This window comes from Pieris rapae, chromosome 24 (genome assembly GCF_905147795.1).
Source record: "Pieris rapae chromosome 24, ilPieRapa1.1, whole genome shotgun sequence".
NCBI classification, from domain to species: domain Eukaryota; kingdom Metazoa; phylum Arthropoda; class Insecta; order Lepidoptera; family Pieridae; genus Pieris; species Pieris rapae.
The window spans coordinates 2,060,852-2,085,227 of record NC_059532.1 but is presented as its reverse complement, the minus strand read 5'-3'; the positions used below and the strand labels follow the sequence as shown (position 1 = coordinate 2,085,227).

Sequence of the window (24,376 nt, the reverse complement as noted above, 5' to 3'; positions counted from 1 at the left end):
TTTGCGTGAATTACAAAACAGGACTGCTCATAATAACCAATCACTACGTTTCTTTAATAGACTAGAATGATCTGTGTCAATTGTCACGCGTTTTCGTAATTTTTGTAGATGGCAATAATTCTAGAACATTGAAAAATTAAAAAAAATTGTTCTTTCGTGAAGTTGCGTCATCCACATGGTTCTCATTTTTGCCTGTAGTAGAATAAAATATTAAAGTATATTGATAAGTTCGTAATTTAATTAAAAATGTTGTCCGCGACGCGAGTGATTAGCCGAAAGGCTTTGGAGTGTTCAGGAATTGGTACAGACTTTTACACTCAAAGGAATTTCTCTACAATCTTAAAAAATGTAAGTGACAATTTTTTTATTTAAAAACGAATGAAAATCGAGTGTCATATAAAATATTATTGTCAGACTAATAAAATTATTATATAAATAAGTTGATGTCCTATTTAATTTCAACAAAATAGCGAATTAAATCTTATGTGCCGTTCGGCACATGTGAAAATCTATTATGTAGGTTTTTGATGTTCTTCCTGAAATTGGAGATTTTTATTTCATTTACAGACTGCAGCACCCACCGTTCCAATTTATCAGCGGCATGCAATTCAATACAGGCACAAGTAAGTTATCATAGAACACTGTCGTATAATACATAACCTAACTTTAATAACCTTTGTAATTTGGACATCGGCTTTTATGTAAAACCGACTATTTGTGTGATTCAACTACACTTAACAATATTTTGTTGAGTAGTAAATCTCAAAGGTCACTTATTTACAACAAATATTGTTGTAGCAATAATGGTGCAATAATCTCTTGCACAATAAATTTATTTACACATATAATATTATTTAATTTATCAACTGGAAAAAAATTAATGATCTAAGTTAACCATGAAATACGTATGCCCTTACTGATAAGAAAGAAAAAAAATATAGTTTTCAATTTACTGTTAGGATTTACCTTCATCCAACTTTAATGACTGTAAAATGCATAACTTAATGAATACATTGCAGTTGTTTGATAAATACTGATTTTAGTTATAAAGACTATATAAAATTAATTCTTATGAACAGATCAGATGGCGTTCGCGGCGCCGTCATCGGTATTGACTTGGGAACAACTAACTCATGTGTTGCCGTTATGGAAGGAAAGACACCAAAGGTAAATTAGTTAACGCTTGTTATGATTCTGATTTAAAAGGAGACCATCATAGGTGTCATAGGCACTATTTTCACTAACATAATATCTGCTATTGGCCAAACTAATATTTGTGGAACTATGGCAATATCCTGTGTTTGGTACTACTATTTTAGTTTTATTCTAAAAAAATTGAAATCATTTATTAATTTAGGTAACACCATGTACACTTATGAATGCCTATAATGAAATACATTAAATTTTAAATGTAGTCAAGAAGAAAGACAAGAACTAGAAATAAACTCTTTGCCACTCTTTTATCCCCAAGATTTTTGTTTTACAAAATGTTTGTAAGGCCAACCATTACACCCACGTTCCTAAATTATACATTAATTGATTACTTAAATGATACTAAGTAGAGTACAATTCAACTCTTGTGTCTATTATCTATTATTTGTGGGTCTGACTGTAAAAGTTGGTTATAGGCAAAGTATAGCATGCCATTGTTTTATCTGTTGTTTTACTCCTATGTATCAAACATAATGTGTATCTATGATGTTCAAATATTAAAAACATATTAGATTCCATTGGTAGGACATATTGGAACTTAGGGAGGCATTTTTATTTCTACAACCTACTATAGATATCAATAAAACTAGTAAAAAATTTTAGGTGGTGGAAAACTCAGAGGGATCTCGTACTACCCCATCACATGTAGCATTTAGCAAGGATGGTGAACGGTTAGTTGGTATGCCAGCTAAACGTCAGGCAGTTACCAACAGCGGAAACACTTTCTATGCCACCAAGAGACTGATTGGTCGCAGATTTGAAGACCCGGAAGTGCAAAAGGATATGAAAAACTTGTCATACAAGGTTGTCAGAGCTTCGAATGGAGATGCCTGGGTGCAAGGTAAACATAATTTTATAAAGATTTGTATGTTTGTAACATATACTGTGGACCGATTTAAAGTGTTCAGTCACCAATTAAATAAAAATAAATCAACAACCTTTTTTAGGTCTTGGCCTCAGATTCCTGAATTTGTTTCATGATCAATTTTTAAATCTAATAGGCAAGTAGGTGATCAGCCTCCAGTGCCTGACACACGTCGTCGACTTTTTGGGTCTAAGACATGTCGGTATCCTCACGACGTTTTCCTTCACCGTTCGAGCAAATGATAAATGCGCACATAGAAAGAAAGTCCATTGGTGCACAGCCGGGAATCGAACCTACGACCTCAGGTATGAGAGTCGCATGCTGAAGCCTCTAGGCCAACACAGCTATTCATTGGTTGTTCATTCACCAATTGCTCAGTTATTATTCTTGAGAATTATCCAATAATTTTTTTAATATAGCAAGGACCACTTCCTTTATCTTTGGTTTATAACATAGCCAGCATATATAATAGTAAACATGACAGAAGAATATATAAAAAGTGTTTTCTTTAAATGACAGAAGAAGTTATTGATAAGAGATTAAACTCCAATATGTAGTCTCATTTTGCTTAGAAGTCAATAAATATATGTACACTGAATAAAAAGTAATATAAATACATACATATATAAATTAGACTTAACAATTGGCTCCATGTAACATCAAACCATACATATTAAATTTGAAACATAAATTCCTAGTGAATCTTTGCCTAGTCATTCATTTTGTTCCTGCTAACAATTCCCAAACTTTCCTTTCATTAAGAGGCATTGTCGATCACTGCTTGTACTTATGTGCAAATGGTTTTGCAGCGATGCAAGAATAATTCACAGCACCAGCTGGTCTAGACTCTCTGGTCTAGCGCCTTCCTAGATACTGCGATACATTGCATCTAATAGAATATTGTAGTATTGTTTGATGATTTGCTTTTTTAAAAGAGGACCGAGAGTTTCTTACGCCGGCTTTTTCTCTCCTACAACCTCTGTCTTCTTTGCCGATGAGTAGGGATGCCTACAGATTCAAATTTTTTTGTTCTATAGTAAATCTAATTTATTTTATTATATTAATTTTAATTTTCTAAAATAGAAAATATAGTTGTTAAAATATTCTTTAGTTACAAAAGCCATTACAAATGTGAAATTTTTGTTCTTTTGTAATCCTCCATTGTACACACAAAATGGGGAAAGTTTGGGGCAAGCCAGCATTTTATTAAGTTTTCCTGTAACATGTTGCAATATTTTTATTTATTTATTTATTTTATTTCCATTAAATAAACCCATTATACCATTCTTTAAGTTCAAACTCTTTTGTGCGATTGTGTTCCATCATAAAATGCTTTGGACACTCACAACAACAAAATATACCACTTTCAAATAGCATATATTGTTCTTGTTGGTGACCTGCAAACAATTTTAAATGTTTAAAGAAAACACTTTTTTAAAGGATTGAAGTTAATTGAGCAATTTCTGCAAAAACTCTACATCTTTTAGTCGATACCAACTCCGGGGAAATAAATACAGATTCTACAGCTGTGATACTTTATTGAGATTTGACAACTTTGTCTTCAGTCACCGTGACCACGCACGCTGTAAAGCACGCAAAACGTCGGTTAAATTTAAAATTATGTTTAAATAATTATAAGTTTACAATAATACATAACTTCAATCCGTTAAAAAGTGTTTTCTTTTAATGTGTAAAAGTTAATAAAAGACAATACTATAATTATGTTTTTTTTTTTTTTCAGGAAGCGACGGCAAAGTCTATTCGCCCAGTCAGATTGGTGCGTTCGTTCTTATCAAGATGAAGGAGACGGCCGAAGCGTATCTGAACACCACAGTTAAGAATGCAGTGGTCACCGTGCCAGCTTACTTCAACGACTCCCAGCGACAGGCCACCAAGGATGCTGGTAAGCGTCTTTCTAGATTTGAGTGGATTTTAGAAATGATTTTAATATTCAGAAGTTAATTCCCTAACATATAATGATTTTTTAAGAATGTAATAAATAATGCAATTTATACAGTATATTTATAGATATAAGGCCGTAATTAGATCATCATTTTGATGGTAATGTACCTAATTTGTATATTTTGCTTTACTAAACTGATTAATTTGATATATTTAAAAAAAAATTTATAAGTTATAGTAAGATGTTATTTTTTTTGGTAATTATTTTGCATTTATAGGTGTTTATTTTTCTTTGTTTTACATTAGGGTTGCCTGAAAGAAATCTATTTAAATAATTTTTAGAGAAGATTAAAAATTATAAAATTATTAGAGTTAGTGATGTAAGTAGCATACATAGTATATCCCTGAGAACATAGTACATATTTTAAAATTATGCATTGTCGATCACTGCTTGCGCTTATGTGCAAATGGTTTTGCAGCGATGCAAGAATAACTCGCAGCACCAGCTGGTCTAGACTCTCTGGTCTAGTGCCTTCCTAGATACTGCGATACAGATTTCAATATTTCATATATGATTCTGAAAAATGTAATTTAATGTTATTTTGATTTCAAACAAACCCTTTTGTTTGTTTGTACGCCAATTTTCATTCAATAACTATAGTAAGTCCATGTCTTTTAAGTTTGCCACTAGTACTTGACCTCCGATGGGGTGAAGGTTTCCAGATTCTTACACTTATCCCTATTTGTTGCACCGATTTTCCAGTTTTTTCCGTTATCTTTTATTTCATCTTCCGAAGTTTTCGGTGGGCATCCGATCTCTTCTTCCCACTGGGCTTACAAAGGTCTTTTTGACCCATCTGCCATCACAAATGCGGCCAATGTGACCGGTCCATTTCCATTTTATTATAGCAATTTTTTCAATATGAATTAACATATGACAATAACTAATCACTACATAGTATAAAACAAAGTCGCTTTCTCTGTCCCTATGCCCCTTTGTATGCTTAAATCTTTGAAACTACGCAACGGATTTTGATGCGGTTTTTTAATAGAGTGATTCAAGAGAAAGGTTTATATGTATAATAACATCCATTAAATAGTGGAGAAGTACTGTTATTTTTGAGGTTCCTAATGTGATGTCGTAAATAATTACATGTTTTCCGCTTACATTGCAAACGCAGGCTGAACCCTACAAGTTTTATCAAAATAATGTACTAAGTATTGTACACATTCAAAAGGTCTACAGAAAAGTCCCTGATGGTATATGTTTATCTGTTATGGATAACCCACATTTTTATATACAACGTTCACAGATTTTGTGTAGTGTATTTAGTATCAGCATTGCACCCGTGCGAAGCCGGGGCGGGTCGCTAGTATGATTATATTATTTTAAAATGGCTGCCCTGTAAAGTTTAGTTTTGTCAGATCCGTCACTATTCTACGACCACGAGATGCTTCCTTGTTGACCATGACGCTCATGAGCACCCGAGACAAAATAAAATATAAAAATATTTTTTCAGGACAAATCTCTGGTTTGAACGTACTTCGAGTGATCAATGAACCGACGGCCGCAGCTCTCGCCTACGGAATGGACAAGACTGAAGATAAAATGTAAGTTTATTTATTACAAAGTTGGTTAAAGAAATAGAGAGGACGGCCTAAAATTATCAAACACCTGGGATCCAATAATATCCAAATTAAAATCTCAAAATAAACAATCCCCGAAAATGGAGGACACTGTGAGCAATTTCTGCAAAAACCCTACATCTTTTAGTCGATACCAACTCCGGGGAAATAAATACAGATAACACAACATTTTCTACAGCTGTAATACTTTTTGACATTTAACACCTTTGTCTTCAGTCACCGTGACCACGCACGCTGTAAGGCACGCGAAACGTCGGTTTAAATTTAAAATTATGTACAAATAATTATAAGTTTAAATACAATAATACATAACTATAATCCGTTAAAAAGTGTTTTTCTTTAAATGTGTAAAAGTTATGTTAATAAAAGACAATACTATGTACAAAGTTGGTTGCCTTACAGTTGTATTAGGGGGATGCATCCATACACCTGCTACCTAATAGGCAAGTAGGTCAGCCTCCAGTGCCTGACATATGTCGACTTTTTGGGTCAAAGACATGTCGGTTTCCTCGCGATGTTTTCCTTCACCGTTCGAGCAAATGTTAAATGCGCACATAGAGAGAAACTACATTGGTGCACAGCCGGTTGAAGCCACTAGGCCAACACTTCTCATATAGATATGGTAGAAATATAAATGTGTTTTAAGTGTAAATTTATCTGAAACTAGCTGCTTCCCCGAACTTCGTTTTTCCTTAATGCCTAGCCTACGTTTTTAGTACATGCCAACATGGAACATTTTGCTATGCTACCCCCTTTTTTTATTTTTTGGTTGATTTTTTACACCTTGTGTCCGAAAAACCCTGATATCTTACGGAACCCTATTTTTGTTCAAAATTAAATATAGCCTATATTACTCGTGGATAATGTAGAAAGTTTCGAATGGTGAAAAAATTTTTAAAATTGGTCCAGTAGTTTATGAGCCTATTCATTACAAACAAACAAAGTTATCCTCTTTATAATATTAGTGTAGATAAAGGATATTTACATTGCAAATAAAATAAGTCACAAATTATGCAACAGGCTTATCGCTAACAAAGGATATCAAATTATTTCAGTGTGTGGCTGATTCCAAATTCATTGCATAAACTTAAAAACATTCAGTTGTGGAAGTGAAGAAAAAACTAAATAAAAACTAGCTAATAAGGGTTGTATAGAATTCAAAATGCAATACAAAATTATAAGAACAAAAGTCTCGATTGACCAGGATATGATGTAGTTAATGGCGGAGGTCATAAAAAGATATAACTTTATTTAAAAAAAATTAAATCAGTTTTCTCGTTTTTGAATTTTATATACACTATTCACAAACACATGTTGTATAGGGGTAGTATGCATCGTCGATCACTGCTTGTACTCATGTGCAAATGGTTTTGCAGCGATGCAAGAATAACTCGCAGCACCAGCTGGTCTAGACTCTCTGGTCTAGTGCCTTCCTAGATACTGCGATACAGATTTTAATTTCCCATTTAATATTTCGCCTTGTATTTTCATAGGTTTTTTGATTGAAAAGCGGAATGTATATTGTGTGTATCGATCTTTAATTAACTCTCTAAACATTCTATTAACTCTCTAAACATTCTATTAACTCTTTAAACATTCTATTAACTCTCTGATTTAACTACTTTACTGCGACATATATATGAAGGAATACATATTGCTTCTAATTTTACATTTACTGCTAGTCAATTCGTAGGGCGTAGAACGAACGAGAATTGGCAATAATCTCTCAGCAATTCTTTTTTGCCTTTTTTTTGTTTTATACAATGTTTGTAAGAATTAATTGTTTATGGAAGAGCTAGGAACCATCACAGGTATTTTTTACTTAAAAGGGTTTCCAAATATTACACCTAGGAATGAAAATGTACCTACTTAAAATCAATAAACACTTTTGAAGTGAAACTTTCTTTGAATCGTTGTGATTTCAGAGCAGTTGCAACGGAAAAGCGACAGTAAAAAAGATAGAAACATATATTCATAAGATTTAACGTGTGAGGAAATGAGATAGATAGAGAAACTTCTTAAGAATCGTAATTTCAAACCGGATGCAACGGAAACACCGACAGTAAAAAGAGACAGAAACATAAATTCATAAGATTTAACGTGGGAGTAAATGAGATAGGAGGCATTATACAGCCTCTTTTTACTGCCGCTTTTTCATTTTAGTTTGTGCCAAATTAAAGATTTATAAATTAAAATTTATCATTAAAATACAGTATATTTTAAAGAAAAGTTTAATACATTTAGATAGTGAAAAATGTTTAATTTATATATGATTAATTATAAAAACTTTGTTTTTGAAGGTTTCACTTCTACCACGTGTGAATTGCACATATGTTTTTTATTTTATTAGGAGCTGTAACCATTACACCATGACATATACACATATGACATTTTAAGTAATTAATAGTTTATTAATAATAAAATAAATTATAAACAAAGATTTGTCATCTATCAGTAGTAGGCATGAAATTGGACGCGAGCCCTCTAGAGAGACATTTTTTTTAATAAATGGTAACCTATAGTTTTCAAAATAAATGGATGATGTCGTGAATTTCAATAAATAATTATAGAACAGTATTTGTAGGGAAAATTTTCATTTCGTTGACTGCCTTATACAAATTAGAATTTTTTCATAGAAATAGACATATTATTTATTACAAACAAAACACACATATAAACACACAAAATAACAATAATCAAAGAGAAAAAATTAAATAAAACATATAATGAGTGGTATATAAATGCACACAAGATTTTTTTAAAGACTAGCAAATTAACATAATATTTTTAATGAGAACATATTTATATGTATTTTTTCTATATGCTAGATTCATTACATGCTATGAGTTGCCAAGTATTCGATAAATAAAGTCGCATTCTATTTACAGTATAGCTGTATATGACTTGGGCGGTGGAACCTTTGATATCTCGGTGCTGGAGATCCAGAAGGGAGTGTTTGAAGTGAAGTCCACAAATGGTGACACTCTGCTCGGTGGAGAGGACTTTGACAATGTCATTGTCAACTTCTTGGTTGACGAGTTTAAGCGAGATGTGAGTATATCCTAATAGAGTAATAAATAATATTAGTTTGAATGGAAGTCTTATATTTAGATAAAAACATTGTCTGACAGATGTATCTATACGTTAATCTTTTTGTCATATAATTTACATAGCTGTTATATTTGATAAATAGGGGCTGTGCAAGTAAGCAGATTTACTGCAATTTATTCCCCCCCCCCCCCTTTTCGTACGGTACGTGCACGTATACGTGCGCCTGACGTCATTGCCCCACTACGTTTCGGGTGTATTAAAACCCGCGCTTACAAAAGATTCACTTCAAAAAGTAAATAAAGTGCTTGCATAGTACTTGAACCCCCCCCCCCCCCCCCCATATGACTAATGCATCGTCGATCACTGCTTGCGCTCATGTGCAAATGGTTTTGCAGCGATGCAAGAATAACTCGCAGCACCAGCTGGTCTAGACTCTCTGGTCTAGCGCCTTCCTAGATACTGCGATACAGATTTGGATATTCCATTAATTTTCTCGAATATATTATGATATTTTTTCACAAATATAAATTTGATTGATAAATTAAATATAAAAATATAGTTAGTTTATATATTTCAAATGCACATTTGGTTGTAATCCAATGATTCCTAAATATAAATAGATCTTTCTACTTATATATCCTTCTCGTAGATAAAATGTCTTTTACGCTACATAATTTGGACAGATGTTAATTTAATCGTGCGCAGACGATGTCGCGGGTTTCAGCTAGTTAGCTTTAAATATATTACAATATGGAGGAGGCCTTTCCCAAACCGAGCTGGGTTCCTGTTCATTCATAAATAAATCATTTTTTTTTAGTTACTGTAATATTACAACTACCAACCATTGTAAACAAGAAATAAAAAAGCTTATTTATTATTATATTATAATAACCGCTTCATTTGAATTCATAAACAAAAAGAAACTAGAACATTAAATGAAAAAGCTAAAACTAAATATTAACTAGTATTGATTTGTACTTTACAATAAAATTGGGAACTGAAAAGGATATTTTTTTTATAGAACAGGGTGCAAACGGGCACTAGGCTCACCTGATGTTAAGTGATACCGCCGCCCATGGACACTCAATGCCAGAGGGCTCGCGAGTGCGTTGCCGATATATAGAATATTGTAATTTTGCAATAGAGATTGTTTCCTTAATATAAAGGTACTTAAATGTTACCATTTTTAATGCATCTGCAGCAAGGCATCGATATCCGCAAAGACGCGATGGCCATGCAGCGGCTGAAGGAGGCAGCAGAAAAGGCAAAGATTGAATTGTCCGGCTCCGTGCAGACTGATATCAATCTGCCATATTTGACCATGGACGCCTCTGGACCTAAGCACATGAACCTTAAGGTTAGTGGATTACTTAAGGGAAATGTTTTTTGAGTGTACCCGCAGTTTTTTTTGCGTCTACCTACAATTTTTTTTCATGGGTTTATGAAAGTTTCATATTTCATTTTATACTGTGGTTGTTAATATATAACTAGATTAGAAAATATACATACATTATTATTATTTTTCATTGTACACAAATTTATATAAAGATGCAAAACAATATCGTCAAAACTTTAGATAAGTTTTTTTATTAATAAAATGAAAATATATATATTAGTAGACTTAAACATGATTGCATTTTTAAATGTTTTAAGTCTTGAACAACAAATAATTTTAAGAACTATGCCTATGCATGAAAACAAATGTCACCTTTTTATATGTTAATATCATACCGCGATTACAGTTTATATGTCGCAGTAAATTAGTTAAATCAGAGAGTAAATACAATCTCTAGACATTTAATTAAAGATCGATATTCAATCAAGTCGCTAAAGTTCCGCCAGACAAGTGAGTGAACGAAACGTTTGACGCGTTTCCTAAACATTCCCAGGCTAACTAACCTAACCCTTGGAAATTCCGTGGGATTGGAGCTTGGAAATTCCATGGAATTTCTAAGCTCTGTTCTTCACGATCACACCGAAATAATAACAAATGAAATGATCATGGCGGAGTCAAGAGAGAAACAAAAAAACTACTCGCACCACAAACCATCTTTGCCAAAAGAAAGACTCTAAAAGTAATCAGCTGTTGTCGCGACCGCCATCTTGTTTTTCATTATTAATCAACACGCTGGCTTTCGGTCAGACAGATAGTTAAACGTTTACAACGTTGCTTTATTAAAATCAAAATGCTAGAGACTTGATTGAATATTGATCTTTAATTAACTGTCTAGAGATTCAATGAACACTCTGATTTACTGTGAGTATAGTCTAGTATACTTATATAGTCACAGATAGTATTAGACAGGTGAAAAACCAAGATATTATTAAAATGTTCTATGTCAACTCTTATGTATAAAAATTGTTTAATATATTATTGTTTATAAGGCAATTAATTCTAAACACTTACATTAATTTTCTACAAATACCCCAATAACAAATTCTTCATTGTGATTATAGTTGGATAAGATAATTGGGAAAATTCAATAAAAATATTTGTTTGCACCAAATATTACACATTTTAGTTCACAAAGCTTTAATGATTGATATTGGTGCAAAATTGTGACATAGTAAAACCGTCTGTTGTTTTTCTATATACAACGGATCAATATGTCTTTGTTACATTTTGTATGTGATGATTTTATATGAAGTAATCTTCAAGCCCTCCAAGACGGTGACGAATATTCGGTTCCAGCCGAATAATATGTAGATATTCGGTATTCGGCCGAATATAATAAAAGCAGCCGAATAGGCCGAATACTGGCCGACACCGAATATTCAGTGCAAGTATAAGGGCCTGTTTCACAATGTATGGATAAAGTACCAAATAGCTTTGCAACACATAAATTATTCGAAAGATAACATTTCCAAATAAGATACTTCTCGTTTCATGGCGAATAGCGCTATCTGAATTATCATCAGAAGAAGAATCATCTTTATTTGGAACTTATCCGGACATTGTGAAACAGACCCTAAGTATATTATTTTGTAAAATAAAGAATTAAAAATATTGCCAGTCAGTTTCCATAATTTGTTCTACAATACAAATATTCGGTTACTATTCGGCATAATAATATTTAGATATTCGGCCGAATAGTAACCGAATATTCGGTGCAAGTCTAATTATGTAAAATTAAGTATTTAAAAAATTATGACCAGTCCATCTATGTACATTTAATTTGTTCTACTGTATGTCTGACACATTTGTTTTGTCTCTTGTCTATGTGTTTCGTTGCTCGTCTTAATTTTCTTATCCATGTGACATTTAGGTATGAATTTATTTATTTAATTATTAAGTCTACAGCATCATACATATTACGAAATCTACTGATAATTTTATAAAATCTTCTATCCAATATGTACTACAATATATGTACACATAAGTTTTGCAAAAAATAGGAATTAAAAATGAATTAAAATCTATTAATGAAAATAATCTCAATATTTTAGATGACCCGTTCAAAGCTCGAGTCCCTAGTAGGAGATCTGATTAAGCGGACAATTGCGCCTTGCCAGCGAGCTCTGCAAGATGGTGAAGTCTCCCGCACCGATGTCGGTGAAGTCCTACTCGTCGGAGGAATGACAAGAATGCCCAAGGTAAGGCAAGAATTTAAAATAGGTGCTCTTGCACCTCTTTTCTCTCTTTTTAACAAGACAATTTTATATAATACTAGCTGTTTTGCCATGTATGTTATTTCTAGGAAACATATTTTTAATTCTACTAAAATTATGTATTATATTTTATTTCCATCTTGTAACCTTATTGCAGATCTGTCGATAGATTAATAAGAATAGGGATTGATCGTATAAGAGTGAAAGTTGAGAGAGAATTTTTTGGTAAAAAAAATTTTTTTTTGCAAAAAAATTAAAGTTTATAATTAACAAATAAAAATAGGGGTTGGTCGTAGAGGAGTGAAAAATTCAGGGTCATATGATTTTTTTTTCTGATTCTAAGTCATGATATTAGTTGCTAGACATAAGCACTCTAGCACAAGCTTCGGCCAACTCCATAGTTGGTTGGGCGAGGTCAATGACCGGGTGCAATATTAAATTGGGGACATATTCACTGGCTGTACTGAGTGTGCATTCAGATTATAATCTTACAAACATTTGAAAATCTCTCTTAAATGGCAAAATGTTGATATGTTTGAATTACTGTCTGTGCATTACTGACAGATGTCATTGTCATGTGTCATAGACAGCTTATAAATTAACGTCAAAATACAAGTAGTATTTGATATACCAATATTGCAAGGTTATTGCGATTTCGCGATTATTCAAAGTTCTAATAATATATATATACTATAATACGCATATTCATAAGCCCTGTGACAATGACAGTGACAGCTGACAGTTACGCCATTACACCTCTTAAATAACACGTAAAGAGGTTTTGTTAAAGGCAATAAGACGTTAGGAGCAGAACTAATATTATTATAATATAACTTTTACTTTTTACCCTGGCCTAACATATGTAATCTGCTTTTTTATATGTATGTCTTATCTTATATATAAAATTCTCGTGTCGCGGTGTTTGTGGTTAAACTCCTCCGAAACGGCTTGACCGATTCTCATGAAATTTTGTGTGCATATTGAATATGTCTGAGAATCGGACATCTATTTTTCATCCCCCTAATTGTTAAGGGTAGTCCACCCATTTTATTTTTTATTTTTAGATAAATTTTTCTTTTTTTATCAACTGTATCAACAGCATTAAAAAATACATACAACCCTAAATTTTCACCCCTCTACGATCAACCCCTATTTTTTATTATAAATGATATACAAGGCAAAACGACGTTTGCCAGGTCAGCTAGTATATAATAAATATTTTAATAAGCATTTACTTATGCTTCATACAAAATTTTCCAGGTCCAACAAACAGTGCAAGAGATCTTCGGCAGAGCACCATCAAGAGCAGTCAATCCGGATGAGGCGGTTGCCGTGGGTGCGGCTGTTCAGGGTGGAGTTTTGGCTGGTGACGTCACAGACATTCTCCTGCTTGACGTCACGCCCCTGTCGCTTGGTATCGAAACCCTGGGTGGAGTTTTCACCAAGTTAATCACAAGGAACACTACAATCCCGACCAAGAAGAGCCAGGTGTTCTCTACAGGTGAGAATTTTTAAGGAAATGGGATATGGGAGCGTTTAATTTTTTGGAGATTGTTGATTTAAAATCCCCCACCCCCATGTAACGAATTCTCACAATCGATCCCCGTCGTACAATACAACCGCCTGCTTTGTTACAACATTAATTATATGTACTTCCAGCACTTATTATTCCCAAGCAACCTTACAGCTTACACACTAACGACCGTCCTCGTCAAGCGGACCGGCCCGAATGCCCCCCACTTATTTTTGATCGTCTCAAGACGACTCGTCATTTTGTTCGTGAATGTTGGTATCGAGTCAATCGACTTACTTACATCGAATAAAACATATTTAACAAATACAATCATCAAATAATCTATACTCTAAATTATAAATAATAATTTTAAGCATAATAAAATTGTAAAATAATAACATATCATAAATTCGTTAAATCGTGAATCAAGTACAATCATCAAATAAAGTAGCTTGTAAATTGAATATAACTATTAATTAAAAATAAAGGTAATTTAAATAATAAATTTTAAAATAATAATAAGTTATCATAAATTCAATACACCCATGTACCAAATATTAAAACGTTTTGTTACCATGACCCAGCGACTCGTTCCACCTAAAAGTTGCCATTTCTGAGGTGTAAAGTATGGGAATGTTGACATTAATATAAACAATAATATATAATTTATTTCCCATCCCGCATCTTAATGTTGCATGCATTTCATTTTCAAGTGAAGATAATGTGGGTAGTGTGGGTTATGTGTGTAAAATTTAAAAAATTACTGTTGACATATAATTGAACGGTTCCTTAGTGGTAACAATTTTATTTAAATTTTTTCGGGTAATACTTATTTAAATATATTTGATGTGTTTGTACTAAAATGATTTTAACATATTTTTTAATAATCCCCTTAGTGAGTGTATTAAGATTTTAGACCATAAGTTTTCTCCTGCCATATTGTGATTAAATTTTTGACATATAACAAATAATAAAATAATGCATCGTCGATCACTGCTTGTACTCATGTGCAAATGGTTTTGCAGCGATGCAAGAATAACTCGCAGCACCAGCTGGTCTAGACTCTCTGGTCTAATGCCTTCCTAGATACTGCGATACAGATTTCAATTAAAATTTCCTAATGTTTTCGATTTTTATATAAGATGTGTTATTTAAATAATAACATATTATGATAGTAAATATATGACTGAGATATATCTTTGGTTTTGAGTCAAGATGTGGGGTCACTCTACATTTTCTATTGCATTTACCATGTAGTGTTCAGAAGAGTTGTTCGGATTAATACCTGCAACTGAGTTTCATCATCAGACGTCGAGGTAGAATATGAAATTCCACCACCTCCATTTTGTGGAACCCACTGCCCACTGAAGTATTTCCGAACCTTTTCGACTTTGGGTCCTTCAAGAAAAGAGCGTACCAATTCCAAAAGGCCGGCAACGCACCCACTAAAAATGGGTGTCTAATGTCTATGGGCTTCGATGACCGCCTTTTTGGGCGTCCTGCAGGCTCGTTATTATATTTAAAAAAATCACCACGATTCAAATAAAATATTTTGTGTGGTTTTGTCAAACCACAATAAAAGTGAAACTTTTTTTTCATTATAGACATTGAACTAAAAAAAATTAGAATCATATTCCATTAAGGGTATAAAATCGCTTTATCAATCTTAATTTTATTATTTTTATACTTGCAAAATTGGAATGATAATGGGACTAATAAAAGTAGACTAAATCTCCAACTAATATATTTATTGAATTCTGTGTCTTACAGAGTATGAGATACATAGTACTTAACAATTATTTAGATTATATACACATATTAAAATAGCGTGGAGCACTGCCATAAATTAATAATAGTAACTATGTGCGCCGCCATATTGGCCTTGGCTGCTATGACGAGCGCCTTTCGCTTTATCCCTACTCCGCGGCCGACCGTCACGCGACATGCGCCACACAGACCAAAAAATTATGTTTAAAATTAAATTATTAATTATTAAATGTACTAAAAGTTTCACTTTAAAAATTAAAATCACTACGATTCTATAAAAACCTTCAAAAATATAATTGGTCAGAATTCGGAGAACTTTTAACACATTTAGCATATTTTCTACATGTATAATTGAATTTTTCAGCTGCCGACGGCCAAACGCAAGTGGAAATCAAAGTGCACCAGGGTGAACGTGAAATGGCGACGGACAACAAATTACTCGGACAATTTTCGCTCGTGGGCATTCCCCCTGCGCCCAGGGGAGTGCCACAGATCGAAGTGACATTTGACATTGACGCTAACGGAATCGTTCACGTATCGGCACGGGATAAGGGAACCGGAAAGGAACAACAGAGTGAGTATTATCCTAATTTTCAAAAACATACATTATTTAGTAAGAAAATCATTTAAAAAAGAATATTTAAAAAAATCTTATATCTTTAAACAAGAAATTCTTGTATATATATAATTGGAATCTTGGAATCGACTCCAACGAGTTTGATAAAGTTTAGTATATGAGGGGTTTCGGGGGCGATAAATCGATCTAGCTAGGAATCATTTCTAGAAAATGTCATTTTATTCGTGTTTTATCAACTTAAACATAGAATTGCTCGTTTAAAGATGTCAGTCATATAAGAGATTAAATATGAATATAATTATTAATATTATTGAATAAAGATATTTTATAGTATGTAATTCGTACATATATAAAATTTAAAAACAAAAAAATCATCCAGGTACTAAATGTTGTATTAGATCACTACTATACCACGACTTATATTTCGATTCCACATTTGACATTGGCTACTGTCATTTTGTAAAATAATAATACCACATATAATAGTGATAATAATGATATAATAGCGATTTATGTTTACTTAATATTGATGTGCCAATTAAAGACTAAATTATTGATTTTAAATTTAAATAAATACATTATTATTCACAATAATTATTTATATAAATATGCTTCTTTATTTTATAAAAAGTTAATATTTTGGTTTCTATTACTGAAAAATTAATGAACCTTATCGTCATAACTAATATCCGTTCAGAAATATTAAATTTCCTGATATACTTAGTTTCTATTAAAGTAGTAGTTTTTTAGATATACAACGTCACTATTTATTAATTTTCGTAAAGTTGCAACACTGAAATTGTCAAATAAGAAATCGAATTAAAAGTTCTAGTATATTAGAGTTTGCCTCCAGCATTTGGGTTCCATACTTCATAAAGTATATTACTATGCTTGAAAGGGTTCAAAGAAAAGCCTTTTACTTTATCCTTTATTGTATTATAATGTATTATCTTCTTTTATAATCAATTATAATATTAAGATTGAATATTTATGTAAATATTATGCTTTTAACTAGCTTATCCCTTTGGTTTTTGATGTGTATCTTTATTTTTTCTCGCGTTGGGTTTCTCTAGCTTTTACTTGAAACTGGCATAAAGTTATAACTATTGCCATTAAAAAAATGCCAGGAAAATGATCAGGTCAATCAGGAATAAATCTTACTGATTTAGGAAGTAGGCGGTTAAGAGGAAATCTCATTGAAACCTATAAAATCCTCACTGGCCACTAATGTTCCAGGAATTGAAAACTCTTTAAGTGAAAATACACATTTGTGTAGTTCTTTAAAACTTAAGACCACTCAACATAACACTAATTCCCTAAAAAACATTCCCTTGAACTCTTTTAAAAATAGATTGTATATTTTCTCCAAATCTCAAAATATGCGCGCATTAAGCTGCTAGTGTTTAAATACATAAAAATAATAAATAATATATGTCGGAAAAGGCCCAGATATCATAAGAATATAATAAAATAAATAAATTAGTATATATACATTAAAATTATAGAATGTCCCTAATAACAGTGTGCCTTTCGGCAAAGGCCTCCTCCAATTCTTTCCACTGTGTTCTGTCCAAGGCGATTCTCCTCCGAGTTTGGACCTACTATCATCTGTATTGACATCCTCTACTTCTTTGGCCGTTATGTGGATACCAGTGTGTGACAATGTTACAGTAATATATCAGATATCAATAATTTAACCAATTATTGTCCTCAAAAGATTCAAATATATCCCTTTATTAATAGCAACAATTATGAAATGTCAGAATTGTATGGAATGAAATAGTAGACTGGAAAAATGCATCGTCGATCACTGCTTGTACTCATGTGCAAATGGTTTTGCAGCGATGCAAGAATAACTCGCAGCACCAGCTGGTCTAGACTCTCTGGTCTAGTGCCTTCCTAGATACTGCGATACAGATTAAAAATTTATAACACATTATGTATAAAGAGGATTTTGTTTCTGATAGATTAACTTAACTTTAATATATTATCTTTATAATAAAAATACTAAAATTTGATTTGAAACATTTCCAGTCGTTATCCAATCATCGGGTGGTCTGTCGAAGGACGAGATCGAGAACATGGTGAAGGCAGCGGAACAGTTTGCTACAGCTGACAAAGCCAGGCGCGAGAGAGTGGAAGTCTCCAACCAGGCTGAGGGTATACTCCACGATACAGAGACCAAGATGGATGAATACAAGGACCAGTTGCCACAGGACGAGGTATGTTTTTAAATTATTTAGATATTCTATATGTCAGTATATTTTCTATAAGTCTATATATTTTCTATATGTCTATATATTTTCTATATGTCTATATATTTTCTATATGTCAGTATATTTTCTGTATGTCTATATATTTTCTATATGTCAATATATTTTCTATATGTCAGCATATTTTCTATAATATGTCTATATATTTTCTATATGTCAGCATATTTTCTATATGTCTATATATTTTCTATATGTCAGTATATTTTCTGTATGTCTGTATATCTTCTATATGTCTGTATATTTTCTATATGTCAATATATTTTCTGTATGTCAAATATTTTCTATAATATTAGAGAAGATATTTATTTGTACATCTTTCCTATACACATTTGACGTAAGTTTGTTTTGTGGCAGCAAAATAATTTCATGTTTTACAATTGCCCATGGGTATAACATTATTTAAGTAGATGTTGATATGTTCTATAAGACTACATTCTTTTTTGTTCTATCAATAGTTTTCACAGCGCACTCGATGACAACATTTTTATGGATATTTTTATCTTATATTATTGCATTTTTGTTAGAAATACCATTTTTTTAAATATATAAATTATATTAAAAAAAAATTTTAAATATACAAGTCAGTGATGATGCAGCTTTCTAATGGTGAAAGAATTTTTATAATGGGTCCAGTAGTTTTTGTGTAAAAACATTACAAATAAACACATATGTTTTCTCTAATATTACTATAGATAATTTTGACATGTGCTGTTGCTGCCTTTAAATATATTTTACATTGAGGCAGCAATTATAAAATCAATTATTTTGATTTGAAGAAATGCTCCATTTTAGAGAGAAAGATGTATTTTTTTACTTACAATACAATGCATCCAATCTAAGCCGTTGTCATTTCTATGATATGGGTAAAAATGGATGCAAAACTATCAAGAGGTTTATAATATCCTCCTTCTTTTGGAAGTTGGGTAATGTAACCTCAACAATATTATAGACTTATAATATATTATTAGAAAATATAATAGACTCGTATTGAAATTGAAAAATGTGCCCGGCCAAAAAGGTTGTAATCTCTGACATGTCATAAAACGATTGCTGTCAGAATTCTACGGAATTAGAAATCTGAGTAAAGCTCTTGATTCATATAAAAATATCTATATATTTTTATATGAATCAAGAGCTTTGAGTCTCTCAGTAATCAACTCCTATGAGTTAATTATTTTTTCATGTGTTTCAGTGTGAGAAATTGCGCGTGGAGATGGGCAAACTCCGTGAGTTGCTCGCGCAGAAGGACAGTGCCGAGCCGGAAGCCATTCGTACGGCCACCAACACACTGCAGCAGGCCAGCTTGAAGCTCTTTGAGCAGGCTTACAAGAAGGTTAGTCCCATTTACCCGTTATTTTGGACGACTAGGCTTAAATGGGGTTTTTATTCGATAAACTCAAATTAAAAATATCTTTATTCATGTACACTTATGAACGTCAAAAAAAAATTTAATTAATTGTAAATTTACATTTACAACCAGTTCGCAAGTCAAGGGCGCAAGGCAAGAAGAACTGGCAAGAAACTTTTTTCAATTGCCAAGTTTTTTTAATACAAATTGTTTAAACTGGAGCAAATCAATCCCAAGGATTAGGATCATTTAGGTATTCGTCACATTTATAAAAACAAATTAAATCAAGAATCAAGGGCGTAAGCCAAGAAGAACTGGCAAGAAACTTTCCGCCACTCTTTTCAATCGCCAAGTTTTTAATACATATTGTTTGAACTGGAGCAAATCAATCCCAAGGATTAGGATCATTTAAGTATCCGTCAGATTTATAAAAGGCTTTATTTATTTTACTTTTAACAAGAGCTTTGAATTTATTTAGTGATAGTTCTCTAATTTCGCTTGGGAGTTTGTTGTAAAAACGAATCTCTCTCTCACTCTCCCTCTCACTCTCAAATTAGTTTTATTATTCTAGATATAATAGAATGAACATAGATGAAAAGTTTACGGACGAAATGTCAGAGGATTTATTGACAGTTCTCGTTTTACGCCCATGATTTTGAGAACTGGCGGAAAATGTAAAATTAGAAGCATTTAATATGTTTATATATAACATGACTCCCCAAAAATTTTTCGTTCTTTGTCCTAAAGTTTATGCTATTATTTTCCAGTTAGTTATGCACAAAAACGAAAAGAAAATACCTTTTTTCGGTATAAAGTTTGCTTTTGTGATAGTGATAATATTAATACTCATTTTTCAATTTTTTCATAAATTTTAATTGATTGTAATATTTTTTAAAAAACCGCGCGGTGAGAGTGGGGTATTAACGTTTACACTGTATTTTCTGTAAGCTAATTTGATAGTAAAAGTTAATAAAATAATTATTTTAATAGTTTTATTTTCAATGAAAAATTAAAATCCGACATTTTTAAAAATTTCGTTCAATCAGTCTTCTAAGAACAAAAGCAAAGTTTTTCATGCCATATATCTTTTACGACCTAAACTACCGAAATTTAATGCTTTGCAATCAAAGTCAAATTTCATGTTGACCCGTGTAATCAGTCCAAACTATACATTGCACGTTTTTGAGCCATCGCATTTTATTAAATGTGTTGGTCAAGCAAATGTGCGAGATTGATGGAGGAAAGTTATCACCCCCACTTGCGAATGCCTTTGGGGGAGATTTGTTCTTCCTACATTTACATTTCATCTTTGGGTTATAGCCATTGCAATCATTTGGTAAAATTAAGCTTTTCTTACTTTTGCGGACAAAGGGGGGAGGGGGGGGGGGGTAAATAAATTGTAGGTAAATCGAATTGGGGAATCAAAAGTAATGGTTGCCTGGAAGAGATTGCTCGAAAGCGATAAGGCCGCCAGGTGTTCATTTAACTGTTTTTTTTCTTCAGTTCAGCTCTTTTTCATTTAACTGTTTTTTTTTCTTCAGTTCAGCTCTTTTTCATTTAACTGTTCTTTTTCTTCAGTTCAGCTCTTTTTCATTTAACTGTTTTTTTTCTTCAGTTCAGCTCTTTTTCATTTAACTGTTTTTTTTTCTTCAGTTCAGCTCTTTTTCACTTAACTGTTTTTTTTCTTCAGTTTAGCTCTTTTTCATTTAACTGTTTTTTTTTCTTCAGTTTAGCTCTTTTTCATTTAACTGTTTTTTTTTCTTCAGTTCAGCTCTTTTTCATTTAACTGTTCTTTTTCTTCAGTTCAGCTCTTTTTCATTTAACTGTTCTTTTTCTTCAGTTCAGCTCTTTTTCATTTAACTGTTTTTTTTTCTTCAGTTCAGCTCTTTTTCACTTAACTGTTTTTTTTTCTTCAGTTCAGCTCTTTTTCATTTAACTGTTTTTTTTCTTCAGTTCAGCTCTTTTTCATTTAACTGTTTTTTTTTCTTCAGTTCAGCTCTTTTTCACTTAACTGTTTTTTTTTCTTCAGTTCAGCTCTTTTTCATTTAACTGTTTTTTTTTCTTCAGTTCAGCTCTTTTTCATTTAACTGTTCTTTTTCTTCAGTTCAGCTCTTTTTCATTTAACTGTTCTTTTTCTTCAGTTCAGCTCTTTTTCATTTAACTGTTCTCTTTTTCTTCTTTTTTTTCCACCAATGAAATACTCGCAGTGTACTCTTTTTCAACAAATTTTAGTCAGACATTACAGAAATTGTTTTCTTCTACAGATGGCGGCGGAGAGAGACAGCCAGCAATCCTCGCAACAATCCACCCAACAGACTGAGCAGACAGACGATAAGAAAGAAGAGAAGAAGAATTAAATACGCACCACTTACACTAAGGCACACCGCATACTAGTGGATAAGTTTTTTTGTTAAAGTGTTTATGTATTGTGCTTTGTTATTTTTGGTACTTGCAGAAAGCTAAAGAGAATATTTCTAGAATTGATGTTTCATTTTTAGTTAGCTTAGAAAATTGATACAATTTTTTACAAGCTCTCAATTGCTTACTTGATTATTAAATTTTTATTCATTAAAGTATTGTATGGCAACATTTACGATTACTTGACTTAATGTAGCCATCTCTAAAATACTTTCGCATTTATGGTTTGCAAAAATATATAATAAGCTTGTGTGCGGTGAGCTTTTCCAATACATTAGTTGTATATATTAGTGATGCCAAAAACTTTCCGTTATTCAATTTTGGTGTAATATTTTAGTTATTTTTTATTATTAATAATTTTGGGCAATGGCCGTATATTTAACAATGAAATTTTCTTTGTCAATAAATTTATTATAGAATTGATTTAATTATAGAATTTCTACTGTGTTTACTCGACTGTCTCTTTCTAGCACATTGTGAACCCCATTTGACAGACAGACACGGAAAAGTATAGTAAGTGATTGTTTTTATGAATGGTTTATCATTAAAATGTCTTTACTATTGCCCAAATATTAGTAATTTTGTCTCAACAGAAGTTTGAGTAGTGATCGTCTTAGCTTTAGTACCACTTGTAGTTACAACGTTCAAATAAATGTTTTTTTTTATATTTGTTTTCATTCATAAATTAATTTAGAAATTTAATTACACAAGTGTTGCAAGATAAATTTTTATGATTGTTGATAGCTGGTTATTTAGAAAAATTATAAGGTACACAAATCATTTTCATACAAAAATATGGCACATCTGCGAGAAACCAACAATTCCTAGCTATTGATATATTTAAAGGGCTGGTATCCTGGTGATAGCAGTTTTGGATTTATTATTAAGTTTGTATATCAATTTTATATATCACACTAAAACCCGTCTATATAAATATTCTCTTAATAGAATAAAAAGTTTATAAATGAAATGTCATGTTTATTTCACAAGTATTAGATTGTAGAATTCATAGACAATTTGATTTATATTTGGCTTAAGTTAAGCGGCATCATAATTTAGTTGTTGTAAAAGCATTGTGGGTCTGAGTGGTTATGTATGTCCGACTATTAGATTAGTGCAATATATTATTATTAAATTGTTTGTTTTTTATTTCGAAGTCTTGATATTCTGATAATTAACTTGCGTTTCGTCGTGCCACCCGGGATAAGAATTATGGGCAGTCCAGAAAGACGGTGGGCTGATTTAAAAGAATTAGCAGGAAAAGACTGGCAAAAATAGAACCACCTCGAAAGGGTTGAGGAGACGTTTACCCAAGAGATGAAATCCACAGGCGACAAAAAATAAAATACATTTATAAGATAGACAGGTATCGCTTATTCCACGTCATTAAATTTGAATCTGGCATCAACCTACTCATCGGCAAAGAAGACAGAGGGTGTAAAATCAGTATTTTTGCTTATGTGTACATAATAAAATTACAATTTACTGGCAAACAAGGAATTCAAAGTAATCTGTAAACAATCTCATTATTTAGTTTTACCAAGACAGACCTGTATACATATATATATGTATATGAGAGCTGCACAGCACTACAAATCCAGCTGCCTTTCAATAGTTCTGAACCATTACGACCTCAAAGCCTTTACCCAGGCCGATATTTCCTAGCCTTCACGAGAAGAGCTATGGTAATGCACTGGGCGGTGGTAAGTAGTCGGCTGTGCCTGCTGATCCATAAAAAAGTTGTTCACCGAGACAAAACGTTTGTATTTTAGTTTTCTATTTATATGTGTATAATATGTAAGTTAAGAAAATTATAACTGTAAATCTGATTGTTATGATTATAAATAAAGATATTCTTAGTACAAAATTTTACCAACCTTCATACCATTGAATCACACACAACACATCCCAAATTGTATACAGCTTATAAAATCAGACCAATACAAGTAGAAGCTTAAACCTTTACTGATGTCACTTAAATGAGAATATAAGACAGATAAGAAATTATTAATACTTGATTTTCCATGCTATTGATAGAGATGAAAGTTTAAGACTAGAGTATAGTAGAAAATAATAATGGTAAATGGTAATACCTATTCACTTAGTTCTTTCTTCTGCCTAGCTTCATCTTGTCAGCAGCAACCAATTGAAATCTATGTTTGTGTGGCCTAATTTTTATGATAAACAATAATAA

The 24,376-nt window shown here is 32.1% G+C and overlaps 1 protein-coding gene across 1 annotated transcript; it reads left to right on the top strand.

The window, feature by feature from the left end:
* The first annotated feature begins 133 nt into the window (after positions 1-133).
* On the top strand, positions 134-22,392 carry LOC110992825 (heat shock 70 kDa protein cognate 5). Its single transcript, XM_022258790.2, has 14 exons — positions 134-348; positions 568-623; positions 1,080-1,167; positions 1,816-2,053; positions 3,819-3,980; positions 5,500-5,590; positions 8,515-8,677; positions 9,879-10,034; positions 12,125-12,271; positions 13,547-13,787; positions 15,931-16,140; positions 18,178-18,365; positions 19,609-19,749; positions 22,029-22,392. The coding sequence occupies exons 1-14, from the start codon at positions 247-249 to the stop codon at positions 22,119-22,121; spliced, it is 2,076 nt and encodes a 691-aa protein (XP_022114482.2). The 5' UTR covers positions 134-246; the 3' UTR covers positions 22,122-22,392.
* The last annotated feature ends 1,984 nt before the right edge of the window (positions 22,393-24,376 follow it).